This window comes from Trachypithecus francoisi, unplaced genomic scaffold, assembly GCF_009764315.1.
Source record: "Trachypithecus francoisi isolate TF-2019V2 unplaced genomic scaffold, Tfra_2.0 Lachesis_group4, whole genome shotgun sequence".
In the NCBI taxonomy this organism is placed as follows: Eukaryota; Metazoa; Chordata; class Mammalia; order Primates; family Cercopithecidae; genus Trachypithecus; species Trachypithecus francoisi.
The window spans coordinates 115,165,380-115,177,156 of record NW_022681469.1 but is presented as its reverse complement, the minus strand read 5'-3'; the positions used below and the strand labels follow the sequence as shown (position 1 = coordinate 115,177,156).

The 11,777-nt window shown below is 55.3% G+C and overlaps 2 protein-coding genes across 4 annotated transcripts; one reads left to right on the top strand and one right to left on the bottom strand.

The window, feature by feature from the left end:
- Window positions 1-284: 284 nt before the first annotated feature.
- On the top strand, window positions 285-4,610 carry MAP11 (microtubule associated protein 11). Of its 2 annotated transcripts, none has more exons than XM_033192045.1 (11): window positions 285-936; window positions 1,087-1,182; window positions 1,264-1,393; window positions 1,567-1,653; window positions 1,800-1,920; window positions 2,022-2,169; window positions 2,298-2,380; window positions 2,465-2,628; window positions 3,181-3,335; window positions 3,551-3,744; window positions 3,842-4,610. In XM_033192045.1, exons 1-11 carry the CDS (start codon window positions 526-528, stop codon window positions 3,993-3,995), a joined length of 1,743 nt encoding a protein of 580 aa, XP_033047936.1. In that variant the 5' UTR covers window positions 285-525; the 3' UTR covers window positions 3,996-4,610. The 2 variants fall into 2 exon arrangements, with proteins under 2 accessions (XP_033047936.1, XP_033047937.1); XM_033192046.1 differs by having other exon boundaries at window positions 291-436.
- A 210-nt stretch (window positions 4,611-4,820) lies between these two features.
- Window positions 4,821-9,822, bottom strand: LAMTOR4 (late endosomal/lysosomal adaptor, MAPK and MTOR activator 4). 2 transcript variants are annotated; one of them, XM_033192047.1, is made up of 4 exons: window positions 9,682-9,822; window positions 9,027-9,107; window positions 5,514-5,631; window positions 4,821-5,166 (listed from the first exon to the last, which is right to left on the bottom strand). In XM_033192047.1, the coding sequence occupies exons 1-4, from the start codon at window positions 9,682-9,684 to the stop codon at window positions 5,069-5,071; spliced, it is 300 nt and encodes a 99-aa protein (XP_033047938.1). In that variant the 5' UTR covers window positions 9,685-9,822; the 3' UTR covers window positions 4,821-5,068. The 2 variants fall into 2 exon arrangements, with proteins under 2 accessions (XP_033047938.1, XP_033047939.1); XM_033192048.1 differs by having other exon boundaries at window positions 4,821-5,183; window positions 9,682-9,808.
- Window positions 9,823-11,777: the final 1,955 nt, after the last annotated feature.

Here is an 11,777-nt window from a genome sequence, read left to right as displayed (position 1 = left end):
CCACCGCACCCGCATAATTTTTAAATTTTTTTGCAGAGAGGAGGTCTTTTTAAGTTGGCCAGGGAGGTCTTGAACTCCTGGCCTCAAGCAATCCTCCCACCTCGGCCTCCCACAGTGCTGGGATTACTGGCGTGAGCCAACACGCCTGGCCGACGGGGTTCTTACATTTCTTTTCCAAGAAGCCTGGCCGCAGCTCCGGCCTGCATTCTCTCAGCCTCAGAGCAGCGGGACCCCGCCCCCTCCTCCACGGTCCTGGCACCCGCCGATTCCGGGGCCACAGCGGCCACGCCCCCTCCCTTCCGCTTCCGGTTTCTCTCAGTCATTCGGCTCAGTACCCCGGTTCCGGCGCCGCCGGGTCTTGGTTCCGGGTTTGTTGCCCCGGTGCCGGGACCGGGCCGGTCTCTCAGGCCGCCCCAGCCGCGCGCAGCAGCCCGAGGTGTCGGGACCCTCTGGACCCACCCTAGAGGGCCCCGCTGGGGGTCGGCCTCCGGTCCGGACTCCCGGTCGCGCCGTCCTCGCCGCCCCATGGAGTCCCAGTGCGACTATTCGATGTACTTCCCTGCCGTGCCGCTGCCGCCGCGCGCGGAGCTGGCAGGGGACCCGGGCCGGTACCGGGCGCTGCCCCGGCGCAACCATCTGTACTTGGGGGAGACTGTCCGCTTTCTGCTGGTGTTGCGCTGCCGGGGCGGTGCGGGGTCCGGCGCCGGGGGCGGCCCGGGCTTGGGCTCCAGAGGAGCCTGGGCAGAACTGGCAACCGCCCTGGCCGCCCTGGCCTCGGTCAGCGCCGGAGGCGGGATGCCGGGTGGCGGCGGTGCCGGCGACCAGGATTCGGAGCCCCCAGGGGGAGGGGATCCTGGGGGTGGGGGTTTGTTCCGAGGCTGCAGCCCCCTTCTCACCCACGGCCCGGGCCCTGCTACCTCAGGGGGAGCGACCACGGTGAGGAGCTTTGGGGGACCCGGCACAGGGCATAGGGGCGGTTTGCTGGGGGCCTGAGGCAGGAGGCAGATGACCTGCTGGTCTTAAAGGGAAAGGCTGCAGGCTGCCTCTGACTTGCTCCTGACCTCTTCACCCCTTTCCCAACCCCAGCTGCCTGTGGAGGAACCGATTGTGTCCACAGATGAGGTCATCTTCCCACTCACCGTTTCACTGGATAGACTGCCCCCAGGGACACCTAAGGCCAAGGTAAGATGAGCAAGGAGTGGAGCTGTTGTCCTAATTCAGACACCTTTTCCGGGTTCAGCCATCTGTCTTTCCTCTTGACAGATTGTAGTGACTGTGTGGAAGCGGGAGGTTGAGGCACCAGAGGTCAGAGATCAAGGCTACCTGCGATTGCTGCAGACCCGATCTCCTGGGGAGACTTTCCGGGGCGAGCAGAGCGCTTTCAAGGCCCAAGGTGGGCAGGACAGCGCAGAGGCGAAGGGCTAGAGTCTAGGAATTGGGGGAGAGAGGGGAGGGGTCACACTGGAAAGTGGCTAATGGGCTCTGAGAAGAGGAAGGTGAGAATTCTGGGTTGGAGGTGAGGTCAGCCCCCAGACCATCACTTCTGGCCCCCAACCCCTCCCGCAGTGAGCACGCTGCTGACTCTGCTGCCCCCTCCGGTTCTGAGATGCCGGCAGTTCACTGTGGCTGGAAAACACTTGACCGTGCTCAAGGGTAAGCAGGTCTGCCGGCTCGGGAGCAGCAAGGGAACTGATTGGATGCAGTTCCTCTGGGCAGGCTGGTGGGGTCCGGTTTTTTCTGGGTAAAGGTGGGGCTTCAGGGATCCAGCTATTCTGAGCCAAGCTGGTCCTCTCCCACAGTGCTGAACAGCTCCTCTCAGGAGGAAATCTCCATCTGGGATATCCGAATCCTCCCCAACTTCAATGCCAGTTATCTACCTGTCATGCCCGATGGCTCTGTGCTGCTGGTGGACAATGTCTGGTGAGGTCCCGGGAGGGGCGAGGCTGTGAAGTGGTGGGGATGGCTTCAGGGGCTGAGCTCTGGCATGGGGAGACCATGCCTTGTTCTCTTTTCTGAGCTAGTCACCAGTCTGGGGAAGTCTCCATGGGCTCCTTCTGCCGCCTACCCGGGACCTCTGGCTGCTTCCCCTGCCCACTGAATGCCCTGGAGGAACACAACTTCCTGTTTCAGCTGCGAGGGGGTGAGCAGCCCCCTCCAGGGGCCAAGGAGGTGAGCATAAGGGGCTGGTGTGTTCAAAGAAAAGTGATAAAGCAGTGGGAGGGAAAGACCATGCGGCTGACTCAAGATGGGAGGGGCACTCTTAATACCTGCCCCAACCCGCTTTGTCCCTCCCGCAGGGCCTGGAAGTTCCGCTGATTGCTGTGGTTCAGTGGTCCACCCCAAAGCTGCCCTTCACTCAGAGCATCTATACCCACTACCGGTGAGTGTGGATCCCGAAGGAACTGTGGCATTCGCCTTTGTGGCTTGACACACACAGCCAGCATCCCTCTCTCACCACTCCTAGCCTGCCCAGTGTCCGCCTGGACCGCCCGTGTTTCGTGATGACCGCTTCTTGTGAGTCCCCTGTTCGGACCTACGAGCGTTTCACTGTCACCTACACTTTGCTCAACAATCTCCAAGACTTCCTTGCTGTGAGGCTCGTGTGGACCCCAGAGCATGCACAGGCTGGTAGGTCAGCTGCCAGGTGGGGATCTGATCCCCAGGGAGGAGAAAAGGAAAAAGTCAGGGAGGCCGGACAGTGATAACAGCCAAACTCGGTGCCAGCCCCACCACAGGAGGTGACTTGTGGCAGGTGGCTTCCGCCCTGTACCTGGATGATCTCCCCAGTGTCCTAGATGGAGAGTTTAGAGAGGCAGTGGGGCAGAGTGACTTTCAGGACATAGACACTGGAGCTGCACTTGCTGGTGTGAACTCTACTTCTCTCTTTTACTAGCTGTGTGACCTTGAATAAGTTACTTAACCTCTCTGGGCCTCAGAGTCCTCACCTCTAAAATAGAGCAACTCATATCTCATGGGGTTGTCATGCAGATACTGAGTTAATATACATGACGTGCCTTGCACACAGTATTAGCCGTTGTTATCTACAACATGCACAAAAGATAACATTTGCTCAGTTTACTCCACAGAGTGGCTTTGAGAATCAGATGAGACTGTGCTGGCGAAGGCCCTGTGGGAATGAGGAACGCTGTAGTGTTTGCTGGTCCCTGTTTCTGCCCCCAGGAAAGCAGCTGTGTGAGGAGGAGCGCCGGGCCATGCAGGCTGCCCTGGACTCCATCGTCTGCCACACGCCCCTCAACAACCTCGGCTTTTCCCGGAAGGGCAGCGCTCTCACCTTCAGTGTGGCCTTCCAGGCTCTGAGGACGGGGCTCTTCGAGGTGGGCTGGGGAGGGTCTGAGCTGAGTGCTGAGTGATGCAGAATGCTGGGGTGGATGGAGGCAGGACCCTTAGATTTTGGGGATGAAAGAAAAAGCTGGGCAGAGGGAAGGTGGGATTTAGATTTGACATTAGTCTGTCACGTGGGGAAGATCATTTGGAAGGAGGCCTGGGCCCTGGAAGCTGAGCTGGCATGCTGACCTGCGTCTCCCCCCAGCTAAGCCAGCACATGAAACTGAAGCTGCAGTTCACCGCCAGCGTGTCCCACCCTCCACCCGAGGCCCGGCCTCTCTCCCGCAAGAGCAGCCCCAGCAGCCCTGCTGTCCGGGACTTGGTGGAGAGGCATCAGGCTAGCCTGGGCCGCTCCCAGTCCTTCTCCCACCAGCAGCCTTCCCGAAGCCACCTCATGAGGTACAGAACCAGGGGGCGTGGCAAGGGATGGGGGAGAGGCTGGGAGCAGGGAGGGTGCCAGGTCTGACCAGCGCCCACAGCCTCTGCCTTCCCCCAGGTCGGGCAGTGTGATGGAGCGCAGGGCCATCACGCCCCCCGTGGCCTCTCCTGTTGGCCGTCCCCTCTACCTGCCCCCGGACAAGGCTGTGTTGTCTCTGGACAAGATTGCCAAGCGCGAGTGCAAGGTCCTGGTGGTGGAACCCGTCAAGTAGCATCGTGCCAGCTCTGTTCCCTCTTACACTCCAGAGACCCAATGCCCCCAGAGGGGATCTCTGCTCCCGGGCTGTGCCTCCCCTGGGATGCCTCCCAGACGGGGGTGAAGAGGCCTGGCAGAGCTGCCTGTCTGTGTCTGCTGATCAGGGACGGGGGAAAAGCTGTGAAGTGGGCGGGCATGGCTGGGACTAAGCCACCAGTATTCCCCGAGTTCCTGTGGGGGGGCTGGCCCCACCCCTAGGCCAGGGCAAGGGTTTCCAGAGCTCCCTTGCCCCCCGCCCTTTACCCTGGTTCTAAGTTTACAAAGTATCTTCCTCATTCCCGTTGAGTTCTTTCCCACCTCTGACATTCCCTCCCTCCCTCCTGCAGGGCTGAGATTAGAGGATGGTGATGGCTAAGGGCCCCTGACAGTGACCTTCCTGTCTCAGGGGTTGGGGACAGGGCCAGGCAGGTGGCCTCCTGCCCCTCATGTTTACGTTTGCAGCCTGAAGCACTTTAAGTTGTGGGTTTTTTTGTTTTGTTTTGTTTTGTTTTGGTCTGTTCCTGTAACTTATTCTCCAACTATTGCTTCCAACTGAAATAAGACTATTAAATGCCTGTTCAGGAGGGAGAAAGATGACTAGTTTGTGTACTGATGGGAAGAGGAGAAGTCGCCAGGGCTCAGAGTGACTCCCTTCCCCTCCAGCTTTTTCTGTTTCCCAGTTTTATAGCACACAGAGGCACCCCTGCCACACCCAACTTGGGCTAAGGTGCATGACTTTCTCCCCAGAAGGAGGAAGACAGACATGGGGTGTAACCATTCCCACACTAAACAGACATGTCCCTGGGCTGGAGAACATCAGGCTCATGTTTATTAGGGAGGGAAGGAGGGAGCACAAAGGGAGGTCTCCTTGCCCTTGTTCTCCTTAACGCAGCTCACAGTCCCCAAGCCTCGGCCCATCCAGGTAGGGGTGGGAGGTAGGCGAGCAGAAGGCCCTAGTTCTAGCAGCAAGCCAAGACCGACGGCTGTGCCTGCCTCATCACAGAGGCCCAGGACCCAATCCACTTCTCCGACCCTCGCCCTCCGGCAGGCTCAGACATCAATAGGCTCCCGACCTCGGTTCTGCCGCTTCACCACAAACACCCTCTGTCCTGACACCGTCACCAGCAGAGTGTGTTCTCCAAAGACCACTGGAGGAGAGACACACCTTCCCCCGCCCCAGGAGAGGGAAGGGAGCACAGAGTTAGTGGGTGCAACAGACTCCATGGGGTGGGGCCACACACACATTGGCTGAGATCAAAGCCAAAGAAATTCTATCGTTCCAGGCTCAGAGATTTGAAGATGAGTGGCCTCTGCTACATCTCCTTTCTCTTGCCTTCTCATTCACAATTCTGATACAGGGGAGTCCCAAAGGGAGTAAAGTGGCCAGACCAGAGACCCCAGGAGGAGATGGTGGGAGGCTGGGAGGAAGAAGAGAAGCCTCTGGGAGCAGCCCCTCCTCCCAGTACCACCACCAAGGGCAGGGGCAGGGGCTCACCAGACAGGCGCTTGAAGGGCACATTCATGCCGTGGTGCAGCCGGAAACCACAGGCCGTGCTGACCAGCTCAGAGATGGCACTGGCTGCTTGCTCGTCATTCTCCAAGTCCCCAGATGACTGCATGCAGACGGAGGAGGGAGAGGGGCGGGCATTACGGCACAGGCTCGGGAAGGAATTCCAGGCACAGTCCCCTTGGCTCTCACACTTAGACTGTCTCCCCCTCGGCTTGCCAGTACCCTCAGGTCACCCAGCTTTGGAAAAAACCTGAAATCTCCCCCTATGATGTTGTCACCCTCCAGATGCCATCCTGTTTCCTGTAATACTGGACTTCCCCGGATGAGCAGCAGCTTATCCATCTTTTTTTTTTTTTTTTTTTTTGAGACGGAATCCCGTTCTGTCACCCACGCTGGAGTGCAGTGGTGCAATCTCAGCCTCTCGGGTTCAAGTGATTCTCCTGCCTTAGCCTCCCAAGTAGCTGAGATTACAGGTATATACCAGCACCACCACACCTGGCTAATTTTTTATATTTTTAGTAGAGATGGGGTTTTACCATATTAATCAGCTGGTCTCAAACTCTTGACCTCAAATGATCTGCCCGCCTCAGCCTTCAAAAATGCTGGGATTACAGACGTGAGCCACCGTCCTTGGCCATCCATCCCTTTATTGACCATGCTTTTCTAACCTCGTGAAACTGGATTTCTCCCATGTCCCTGCCTATTTGGTAAAACCACATTCTCCGAAATGAATGCCTGCCCACCACTGTTAATGGCTCCATCTTTTTCTCAGTCTTCACACTTGCTGCCCTGTTTGCACAATCTCCAACATAAACATTCTCTTTGTCCTTGAATCCCTCCCTCTGTTGACCCCTAGAGTAAGTGATGGGACAGTGGCTTAGGGTTCCTCTTTTCTGGTGACTGTCTCAACTTCCTCTTCCCTCTTCCTTGACATGGGCCTCCACTAGATTTAGTTCCTTTTGCTGAGCTAGCAATATATATTAACTGCTATTTTACATCAAACTCAATGTCTAAAGTTGGGCCATCAAATTTCACCTTATCCTTATCCACCTCCTTTCCAATCCACTTCCTTTTTTGATTTCTTGTTTGTTTGTTTGTGTTTTGAGACGGAGTCTCACTCTATCGCCCAAGCTGGAGTGCAGTGGTGCACTCTTGGCTCGCTGCAACCTCTGCCTCCTGGGTTCAAGCAATTCTCCTGCATCAACCTCCCAAGTAGCTGGGATTACATGCATGTGCCTCCAAGCCAGGCTAATTTTTTGTATTTTCAGTAAAGATGGGGTTTCACCATGTTGGCTAGGCTGGTCTCAAACTCCTGACCTCAAGTGATCCACCCACCTCAGCCTCCCAAAGTGCTGGGATTATAGGTGTGAGCCACCACACAGGGACATGCTTCTTAAGGCATCATCACTCTTCCAGGCTTTAGAGTTCTAGCTAGAGAAGTATTTCCTTTATTACCTATTTCTAGTCATTAGCAAGATATACTGATTCCTCCTTTAAAATATCTTCTCCCAGCCAAGAACAGTAGCTCATACCTATAATCCCAGCACTTTGGGAGGCCAAGGCAGGAGGATTGCTGGAGGCCAGGACTTCGAGACCAACCTGGGCAACATAGCAAGACCCCTGTCTCTATAAATTTTTTTTTTTTTTAAATGGCTGGGCATGGTGCTGCTTACCTATAGTTCTAGTTACTTGGGATGCTGAGGTGGGAGGATCGCTTGGGCCCAGGAGTTCAAGGCTGCAATGAGATGTGATCACACTACTGCACTTCAGCCTGAGTGACAGCAAGACTCTGTCCTTAAAAAAAAAAACAAAAAAAAACAGGGCCGGGTGTGGTGGCTCATGCCTATAATCCCAGCACTTTGGGAGGCCAAGGTGGGCAGATCACAAGGTCAGGAGTTCGAGACCAGCCTGGCCAACATAGCAAAACCCCATCTCTACTAAAAATACAAAAATTAGCCGGGTGTGGTGGCACACGCCTGTAATCCTAGCTACTCAGGAGGCTTAGGCGGGAGAATCGCTTGAACCTGGGAGGCAGAGGTTGCCCTGAGCTGAGATCATGCCACTGCACTCCAGCCTGGGCCACAGAGCGAGACTCTGTCTCAAAAAACAACAAAAAACAAAACAAAAACAAAACTCTTCTCTCCTTGCTCCTTCTTACTGCCACTTGCCCAGTCTCATCTCTCTTTTTTTTTTTTTTTTTGAGACGGAGTCTCGCCCTGTCACCCAGGCTGGAGTGCAGTGGTGCGATCCTGGCTAACTGCAACCTCTGCCTTCCTGGTTCACGCCATTCTCCCGCCTCAGCCTCCCGAGTAGCTGGCACCCACCACCACGCCTGGCCAATTTTGTTTTTGTATTTTTAATAGAGACAGGGTTTCACCGTGTTGGCCAGGATGGTCTAGATCTCCTGACCTCATGATCCACTCGCCTCAGCCTCCCAAAGTGCTGGGACTACTAAAGACGTAAGCCACCTACGCCCGGCCCAGTCTAATCTCTTAATGATGCCTCCTTCTGCCCATCTTCACATCACTAACAACAATATTGCTCAACCACCTCACTGGGTCTTGTTTCTGTTTAAAAAACCTTTCAAACTGTATTACCTCCAAGAAGAATAAGTTCAAGTGTGTTAACCTGGTCTTGAAGATCCTTCACAATCAGATCCTCCCTGACCATATCCTCCTCTTCCCTCAAACCTTACCAAATCTTTTAAGCACAGACTTACCATCAGTTCAGAAAGGTCAGTGCCACACACCTGTAAATAGGTCCACCTCCCCACTGTAAATACTCTCCTTTAAGCTGGGCTGAAATCCTACCTCCAGGAAAGTTAGTTACCTTGTCATAACATGTTGAATTTTTAATATCCTGGATTCCTTCAATAGTCTTTTACCACCTGTATTGTTTTCAACACTTAACCTTAAGCTTTGTCTCCAGCTAAATCAAAAACATCTAGAGACCTAACACTATACACTACTATGGAACAAAATACAAATGCCTCTTTAAGAAATACCAAATAAAGGCCAGGCATGTTGGCTCACGCCTGTAATCCCAGCACTTTGGGAGGCTGAGGCAGGTGGATCACCTGAGGTCAGGAGTTTGAGACCAGCCTGGCTAACACGGTGAAACCCCATTTCTACTAAAAATACAAAAAATTAGCTGAACGTGGTGGCACATGCCTGTAATCCCAGCTACTCGGGAGGCTGAGGCAGGAGAATCGCTTGAACCCCAGAGGTGGAGGTTGCAGTGAGCTGAGATCGCACCACTGCACTCCAGCTTGGGCAACAAAAATAAATAAATAAATAAATAAATAATCTCTACCGTTAGAAGACTAAGATTCCACGGACTGATTACTGAAAGTAATTGCAAAAACTGCAAATACTTTTGTACCAACCTAATAGATGCCAGACTGCAAACCAGGTAAAAGCCGAGAAAAGAAGAGCCAATATTAGAAGGGGTTACCGGGCTGTGTACACTAAGGGACCCCCTCCCTTTCCCAGAACGCACCGCCAGCACTGCACCTTCACTCAGTACCAGGTAGCCGAGCTGGTCTGGGATTCGCTCCAGCCCCTGGGTCAGTGCAGAAGTCTAGTGGATAAAGATGCAAGTAGTGAGAAGCATGCTAGAGGGATGGATGGCCCCTGATACCCTTCACCTACAAACCCAAGTCTCTTGATTGACGATGGCCCCAGGTTTTCTCATTCCCCAGCCAGGTCCTTTCCCGGCCCCCTTCCCCATACATGGTCCTCAATACTGATCTTCCCGAGGCTCCATCTGCCCCCACTCTCGGCCCCCAGGCTCCCCTGGCCTTCCACGCTCCACCTTTGACACCCCGAGGGGACTTCGCTGCCCCACTGGCCCCTGCCCCCAGACCCTCTCTCCACCTCCCTGCCCCCAGACCCTCTCTCCACCTCCCTGCCCCCAGACCCTCTCTCCACCTCCCTGCCCCCGACCTGCAGACTACCCGCAGCCCCAGAACACCCTCCCACAGACCCCTCCCCAGCATTCCCGTCGCCATCCCTCCCATCTCCATCCCGTCTTCCTCCCCAAGCGGATAGGAGGTGAGGGTGGAGCGCAGGCCCACGAGGGGGAAACCACACAGATTGGGGAGCAGAGACGCGGAACCCCCGGCGGGTCCTCCCGCGCATGCGTCCTCACTCACCATCGCAGTCTTCGGTGCTGGTGGAGCTCCCTACCAGATAGGTAGCTTCCGGCTTCAGGCCCCGGTCACGTGCTTGCACCCGGCGCGCTCCTCCTTCTGCTTGCTTCCCTACCCTTTAGCAGCGCCTCTAGCATGAGGATTGGATCGTGGCCACGTCGTCAGACCCAACCAGCCAGTGCGAAGCGCTCCTTCCCGGAGGCGCACGTTGATTGGTGATATCCCCTCTTTAACACCCATCTCCCCGCCTCTCAGTCAGTTCCTGAGCGAGAGGAAGAGGGGGTTCGTCCGCGGAGGGGGCGGTCTGGGAGGCCCGGGAGGGTTGACCGTGTGGCCCTGCGCGCGCTTTCTAGAATCTGGGTTCCGCCCGAAACAGGATGCCCGCCAGTGTGACCCCCCCAAACGAATGCCTTCCCAGGTTTAAGACTGGACCCAAAAAACGTGATAATAAAAGTAAATAACGTGCAATGCATGTAAAAAGCTATTCAAGGCTGGGCGCCGTGGCTCACGCCTGTAATCTCAGCGCTTTGCGAGGCGGAAGAGGACGGATCATTTCAGGGCAAGAGTTACGAACCAGCCTGAGTAACATAGAGAGACCCTCCCCAGCCCCCCGCCTCCAACCACCTCTACAAAAAATAAGAAAATAGGCCGGGCGAGGTGGCTCAAGCCTGTAATCCCAGCACTTTGGGAGGCCTAGACGGGTGGATCACGAGGTCAGGAGATCGAGACCATCCTGGCTAACACGGCGAAACCCCGTCTCTACTAAAAAATACAAAAAACTAGCCGGGCGTGGTGGCGGGCGCCTGTAGTCCCAGCTACTCGGGAGGCTGAGGCAGGAGAATGGCGTAAACCCGGGAGGCGGAGCTTGCAGTGAGCTGAGATCCGGCCACTGCACTCCAGTCCGGGAGACAGAGCGAGACTCCGCCTCAAAAAAAAAAAAAGAAAAGAAAAAGAAAATAAGCCGGGCGTGGTGCCTCGCGCCAGTAATTCCAGCTACTAAGGAGGCTGATGCAGGAGAATCTCTTGAACTCAGCAGTTGGAGTGCAGTGAGCTATTTTGGTGCCACTGCACTCCAGCCTGGGTGCCCTTCCTCTAAAAAAAAAATAAAAAAAGCTATTCGAATGCTACTTTTCTTTCTTTTTTTTTTTTGAGTCGGAGTCTCTGTCAACCACGTTGGAGTGCAATGGTGTAATCTCTGGCTGAATACAACCTCCGCCTCCCAGGTTCAAGTAATTCTCCTGCCTCAGCCTCCCAAGTAGCTGGGATTACAGGCGCCCGCCACAACGCCCGGCTATTTTTGTGTTTTTAGTAGAGACAGGGTTTCACTATATCGGTCCGGCTGGTCTCAAACTCCTGGCCTCGTGATCCGCCTGCCTCGGCCTCCCAAAGTGCTGGGATTACAGGCGTGAGCCGCCGCGCCCAGCCTTCAAATGCTACTTTTATGCCTACTCAAGACCGCTCTTTGTTGAAGACAAGAATTTGTTCCCTTGGCCGGCGCGGTGGCTCACAACTGTAATCCCAGCACTTTGGGAGGCGGAGGCGGGCGGATCACGAGGTCAGAAGAGCGAAACCATCCTGGCTAACACAGTGAAACCCCGTCCCTACTAAAAAATACAAAAAATTAGCTGGGCGTGGTGGCGGGCGCCTGTAGTTCCAGCTACTCGGGAGGCTGAGGCAGGAGAATGGCGTGAACCCGGGAGGCGGAGCTTGTAGTGAGTCAAGATGACGCCACTGCACTCCAGCCTGGGAGACAGCGAGATTACATCTCAAAAAAAAAAAAAAAAAGGCCGGGCGCGGTGGCTCAAGCCTGTAATCCCAGTACTTTGGGAGGCCGAGACGGGCGGATCATGAGGTCAGGAGATCGAGAGCATCCTGGCTAAGACAGTGAAACCCCGTCTCTACTAAAAATACAAAAAACTAGCCGGCGTGGTGGCGGGTGCCTGTAGTCCCAGCTACTTGGGAGGCTGAGGCAGGAGAATGGCTTGAACCCGGAAGGCGGAGCTTGCAGTGAGCTGAGATCTGGCCAGTGCACTCCAGCCTGGGCGACAGAGCAAGACTCCGTCTCAAAAAAAAAAAAAAAGAATTTGTTCCCAAAGTGG

Bases quoted from the DNA above. Each gene is read 5' to 3' on its own strand.
- LAMTOR4 (XM_033192047.1), bottom strand. The intron at 5,632-9,026 runs GTGCGTTCTGGG...GTCTGCATGCAG, and splicing joins GTGAAGGTGCAGTGCTGGCG to TCATCTGGGGACTTGGAGAA. The intron at 5,167-5,513 runs GTGAGCCCCTGC...TCTCTCCTCCAG, and splicing joins GCCCTTCAAGCGCCTGTCTG to TGGTCTTTGGAGAACACACT.
- MAP11 (XM_033192045.1), top strand. From the start codon at position 526: ATGGAGTCCCAGTGCGACTATTCGATGTACTTCCCTGCCGTGCCGCTG. The intron at 1,654-1,799 runs GTAAGCAGGTCT...CCTCTCCCACAG, and splicing joins ACACTTGACCGTGCTCAAGG to TGCTGAACAGCTCCTCTCAG. The intron at 1,921-2,021 runs GTGAGGTCCCGG...TTTCTGAGCTAG, and splicing joins CTGCTGGTGGACAATGTCTG to TCACCAGTCTGGGGAAGTCT.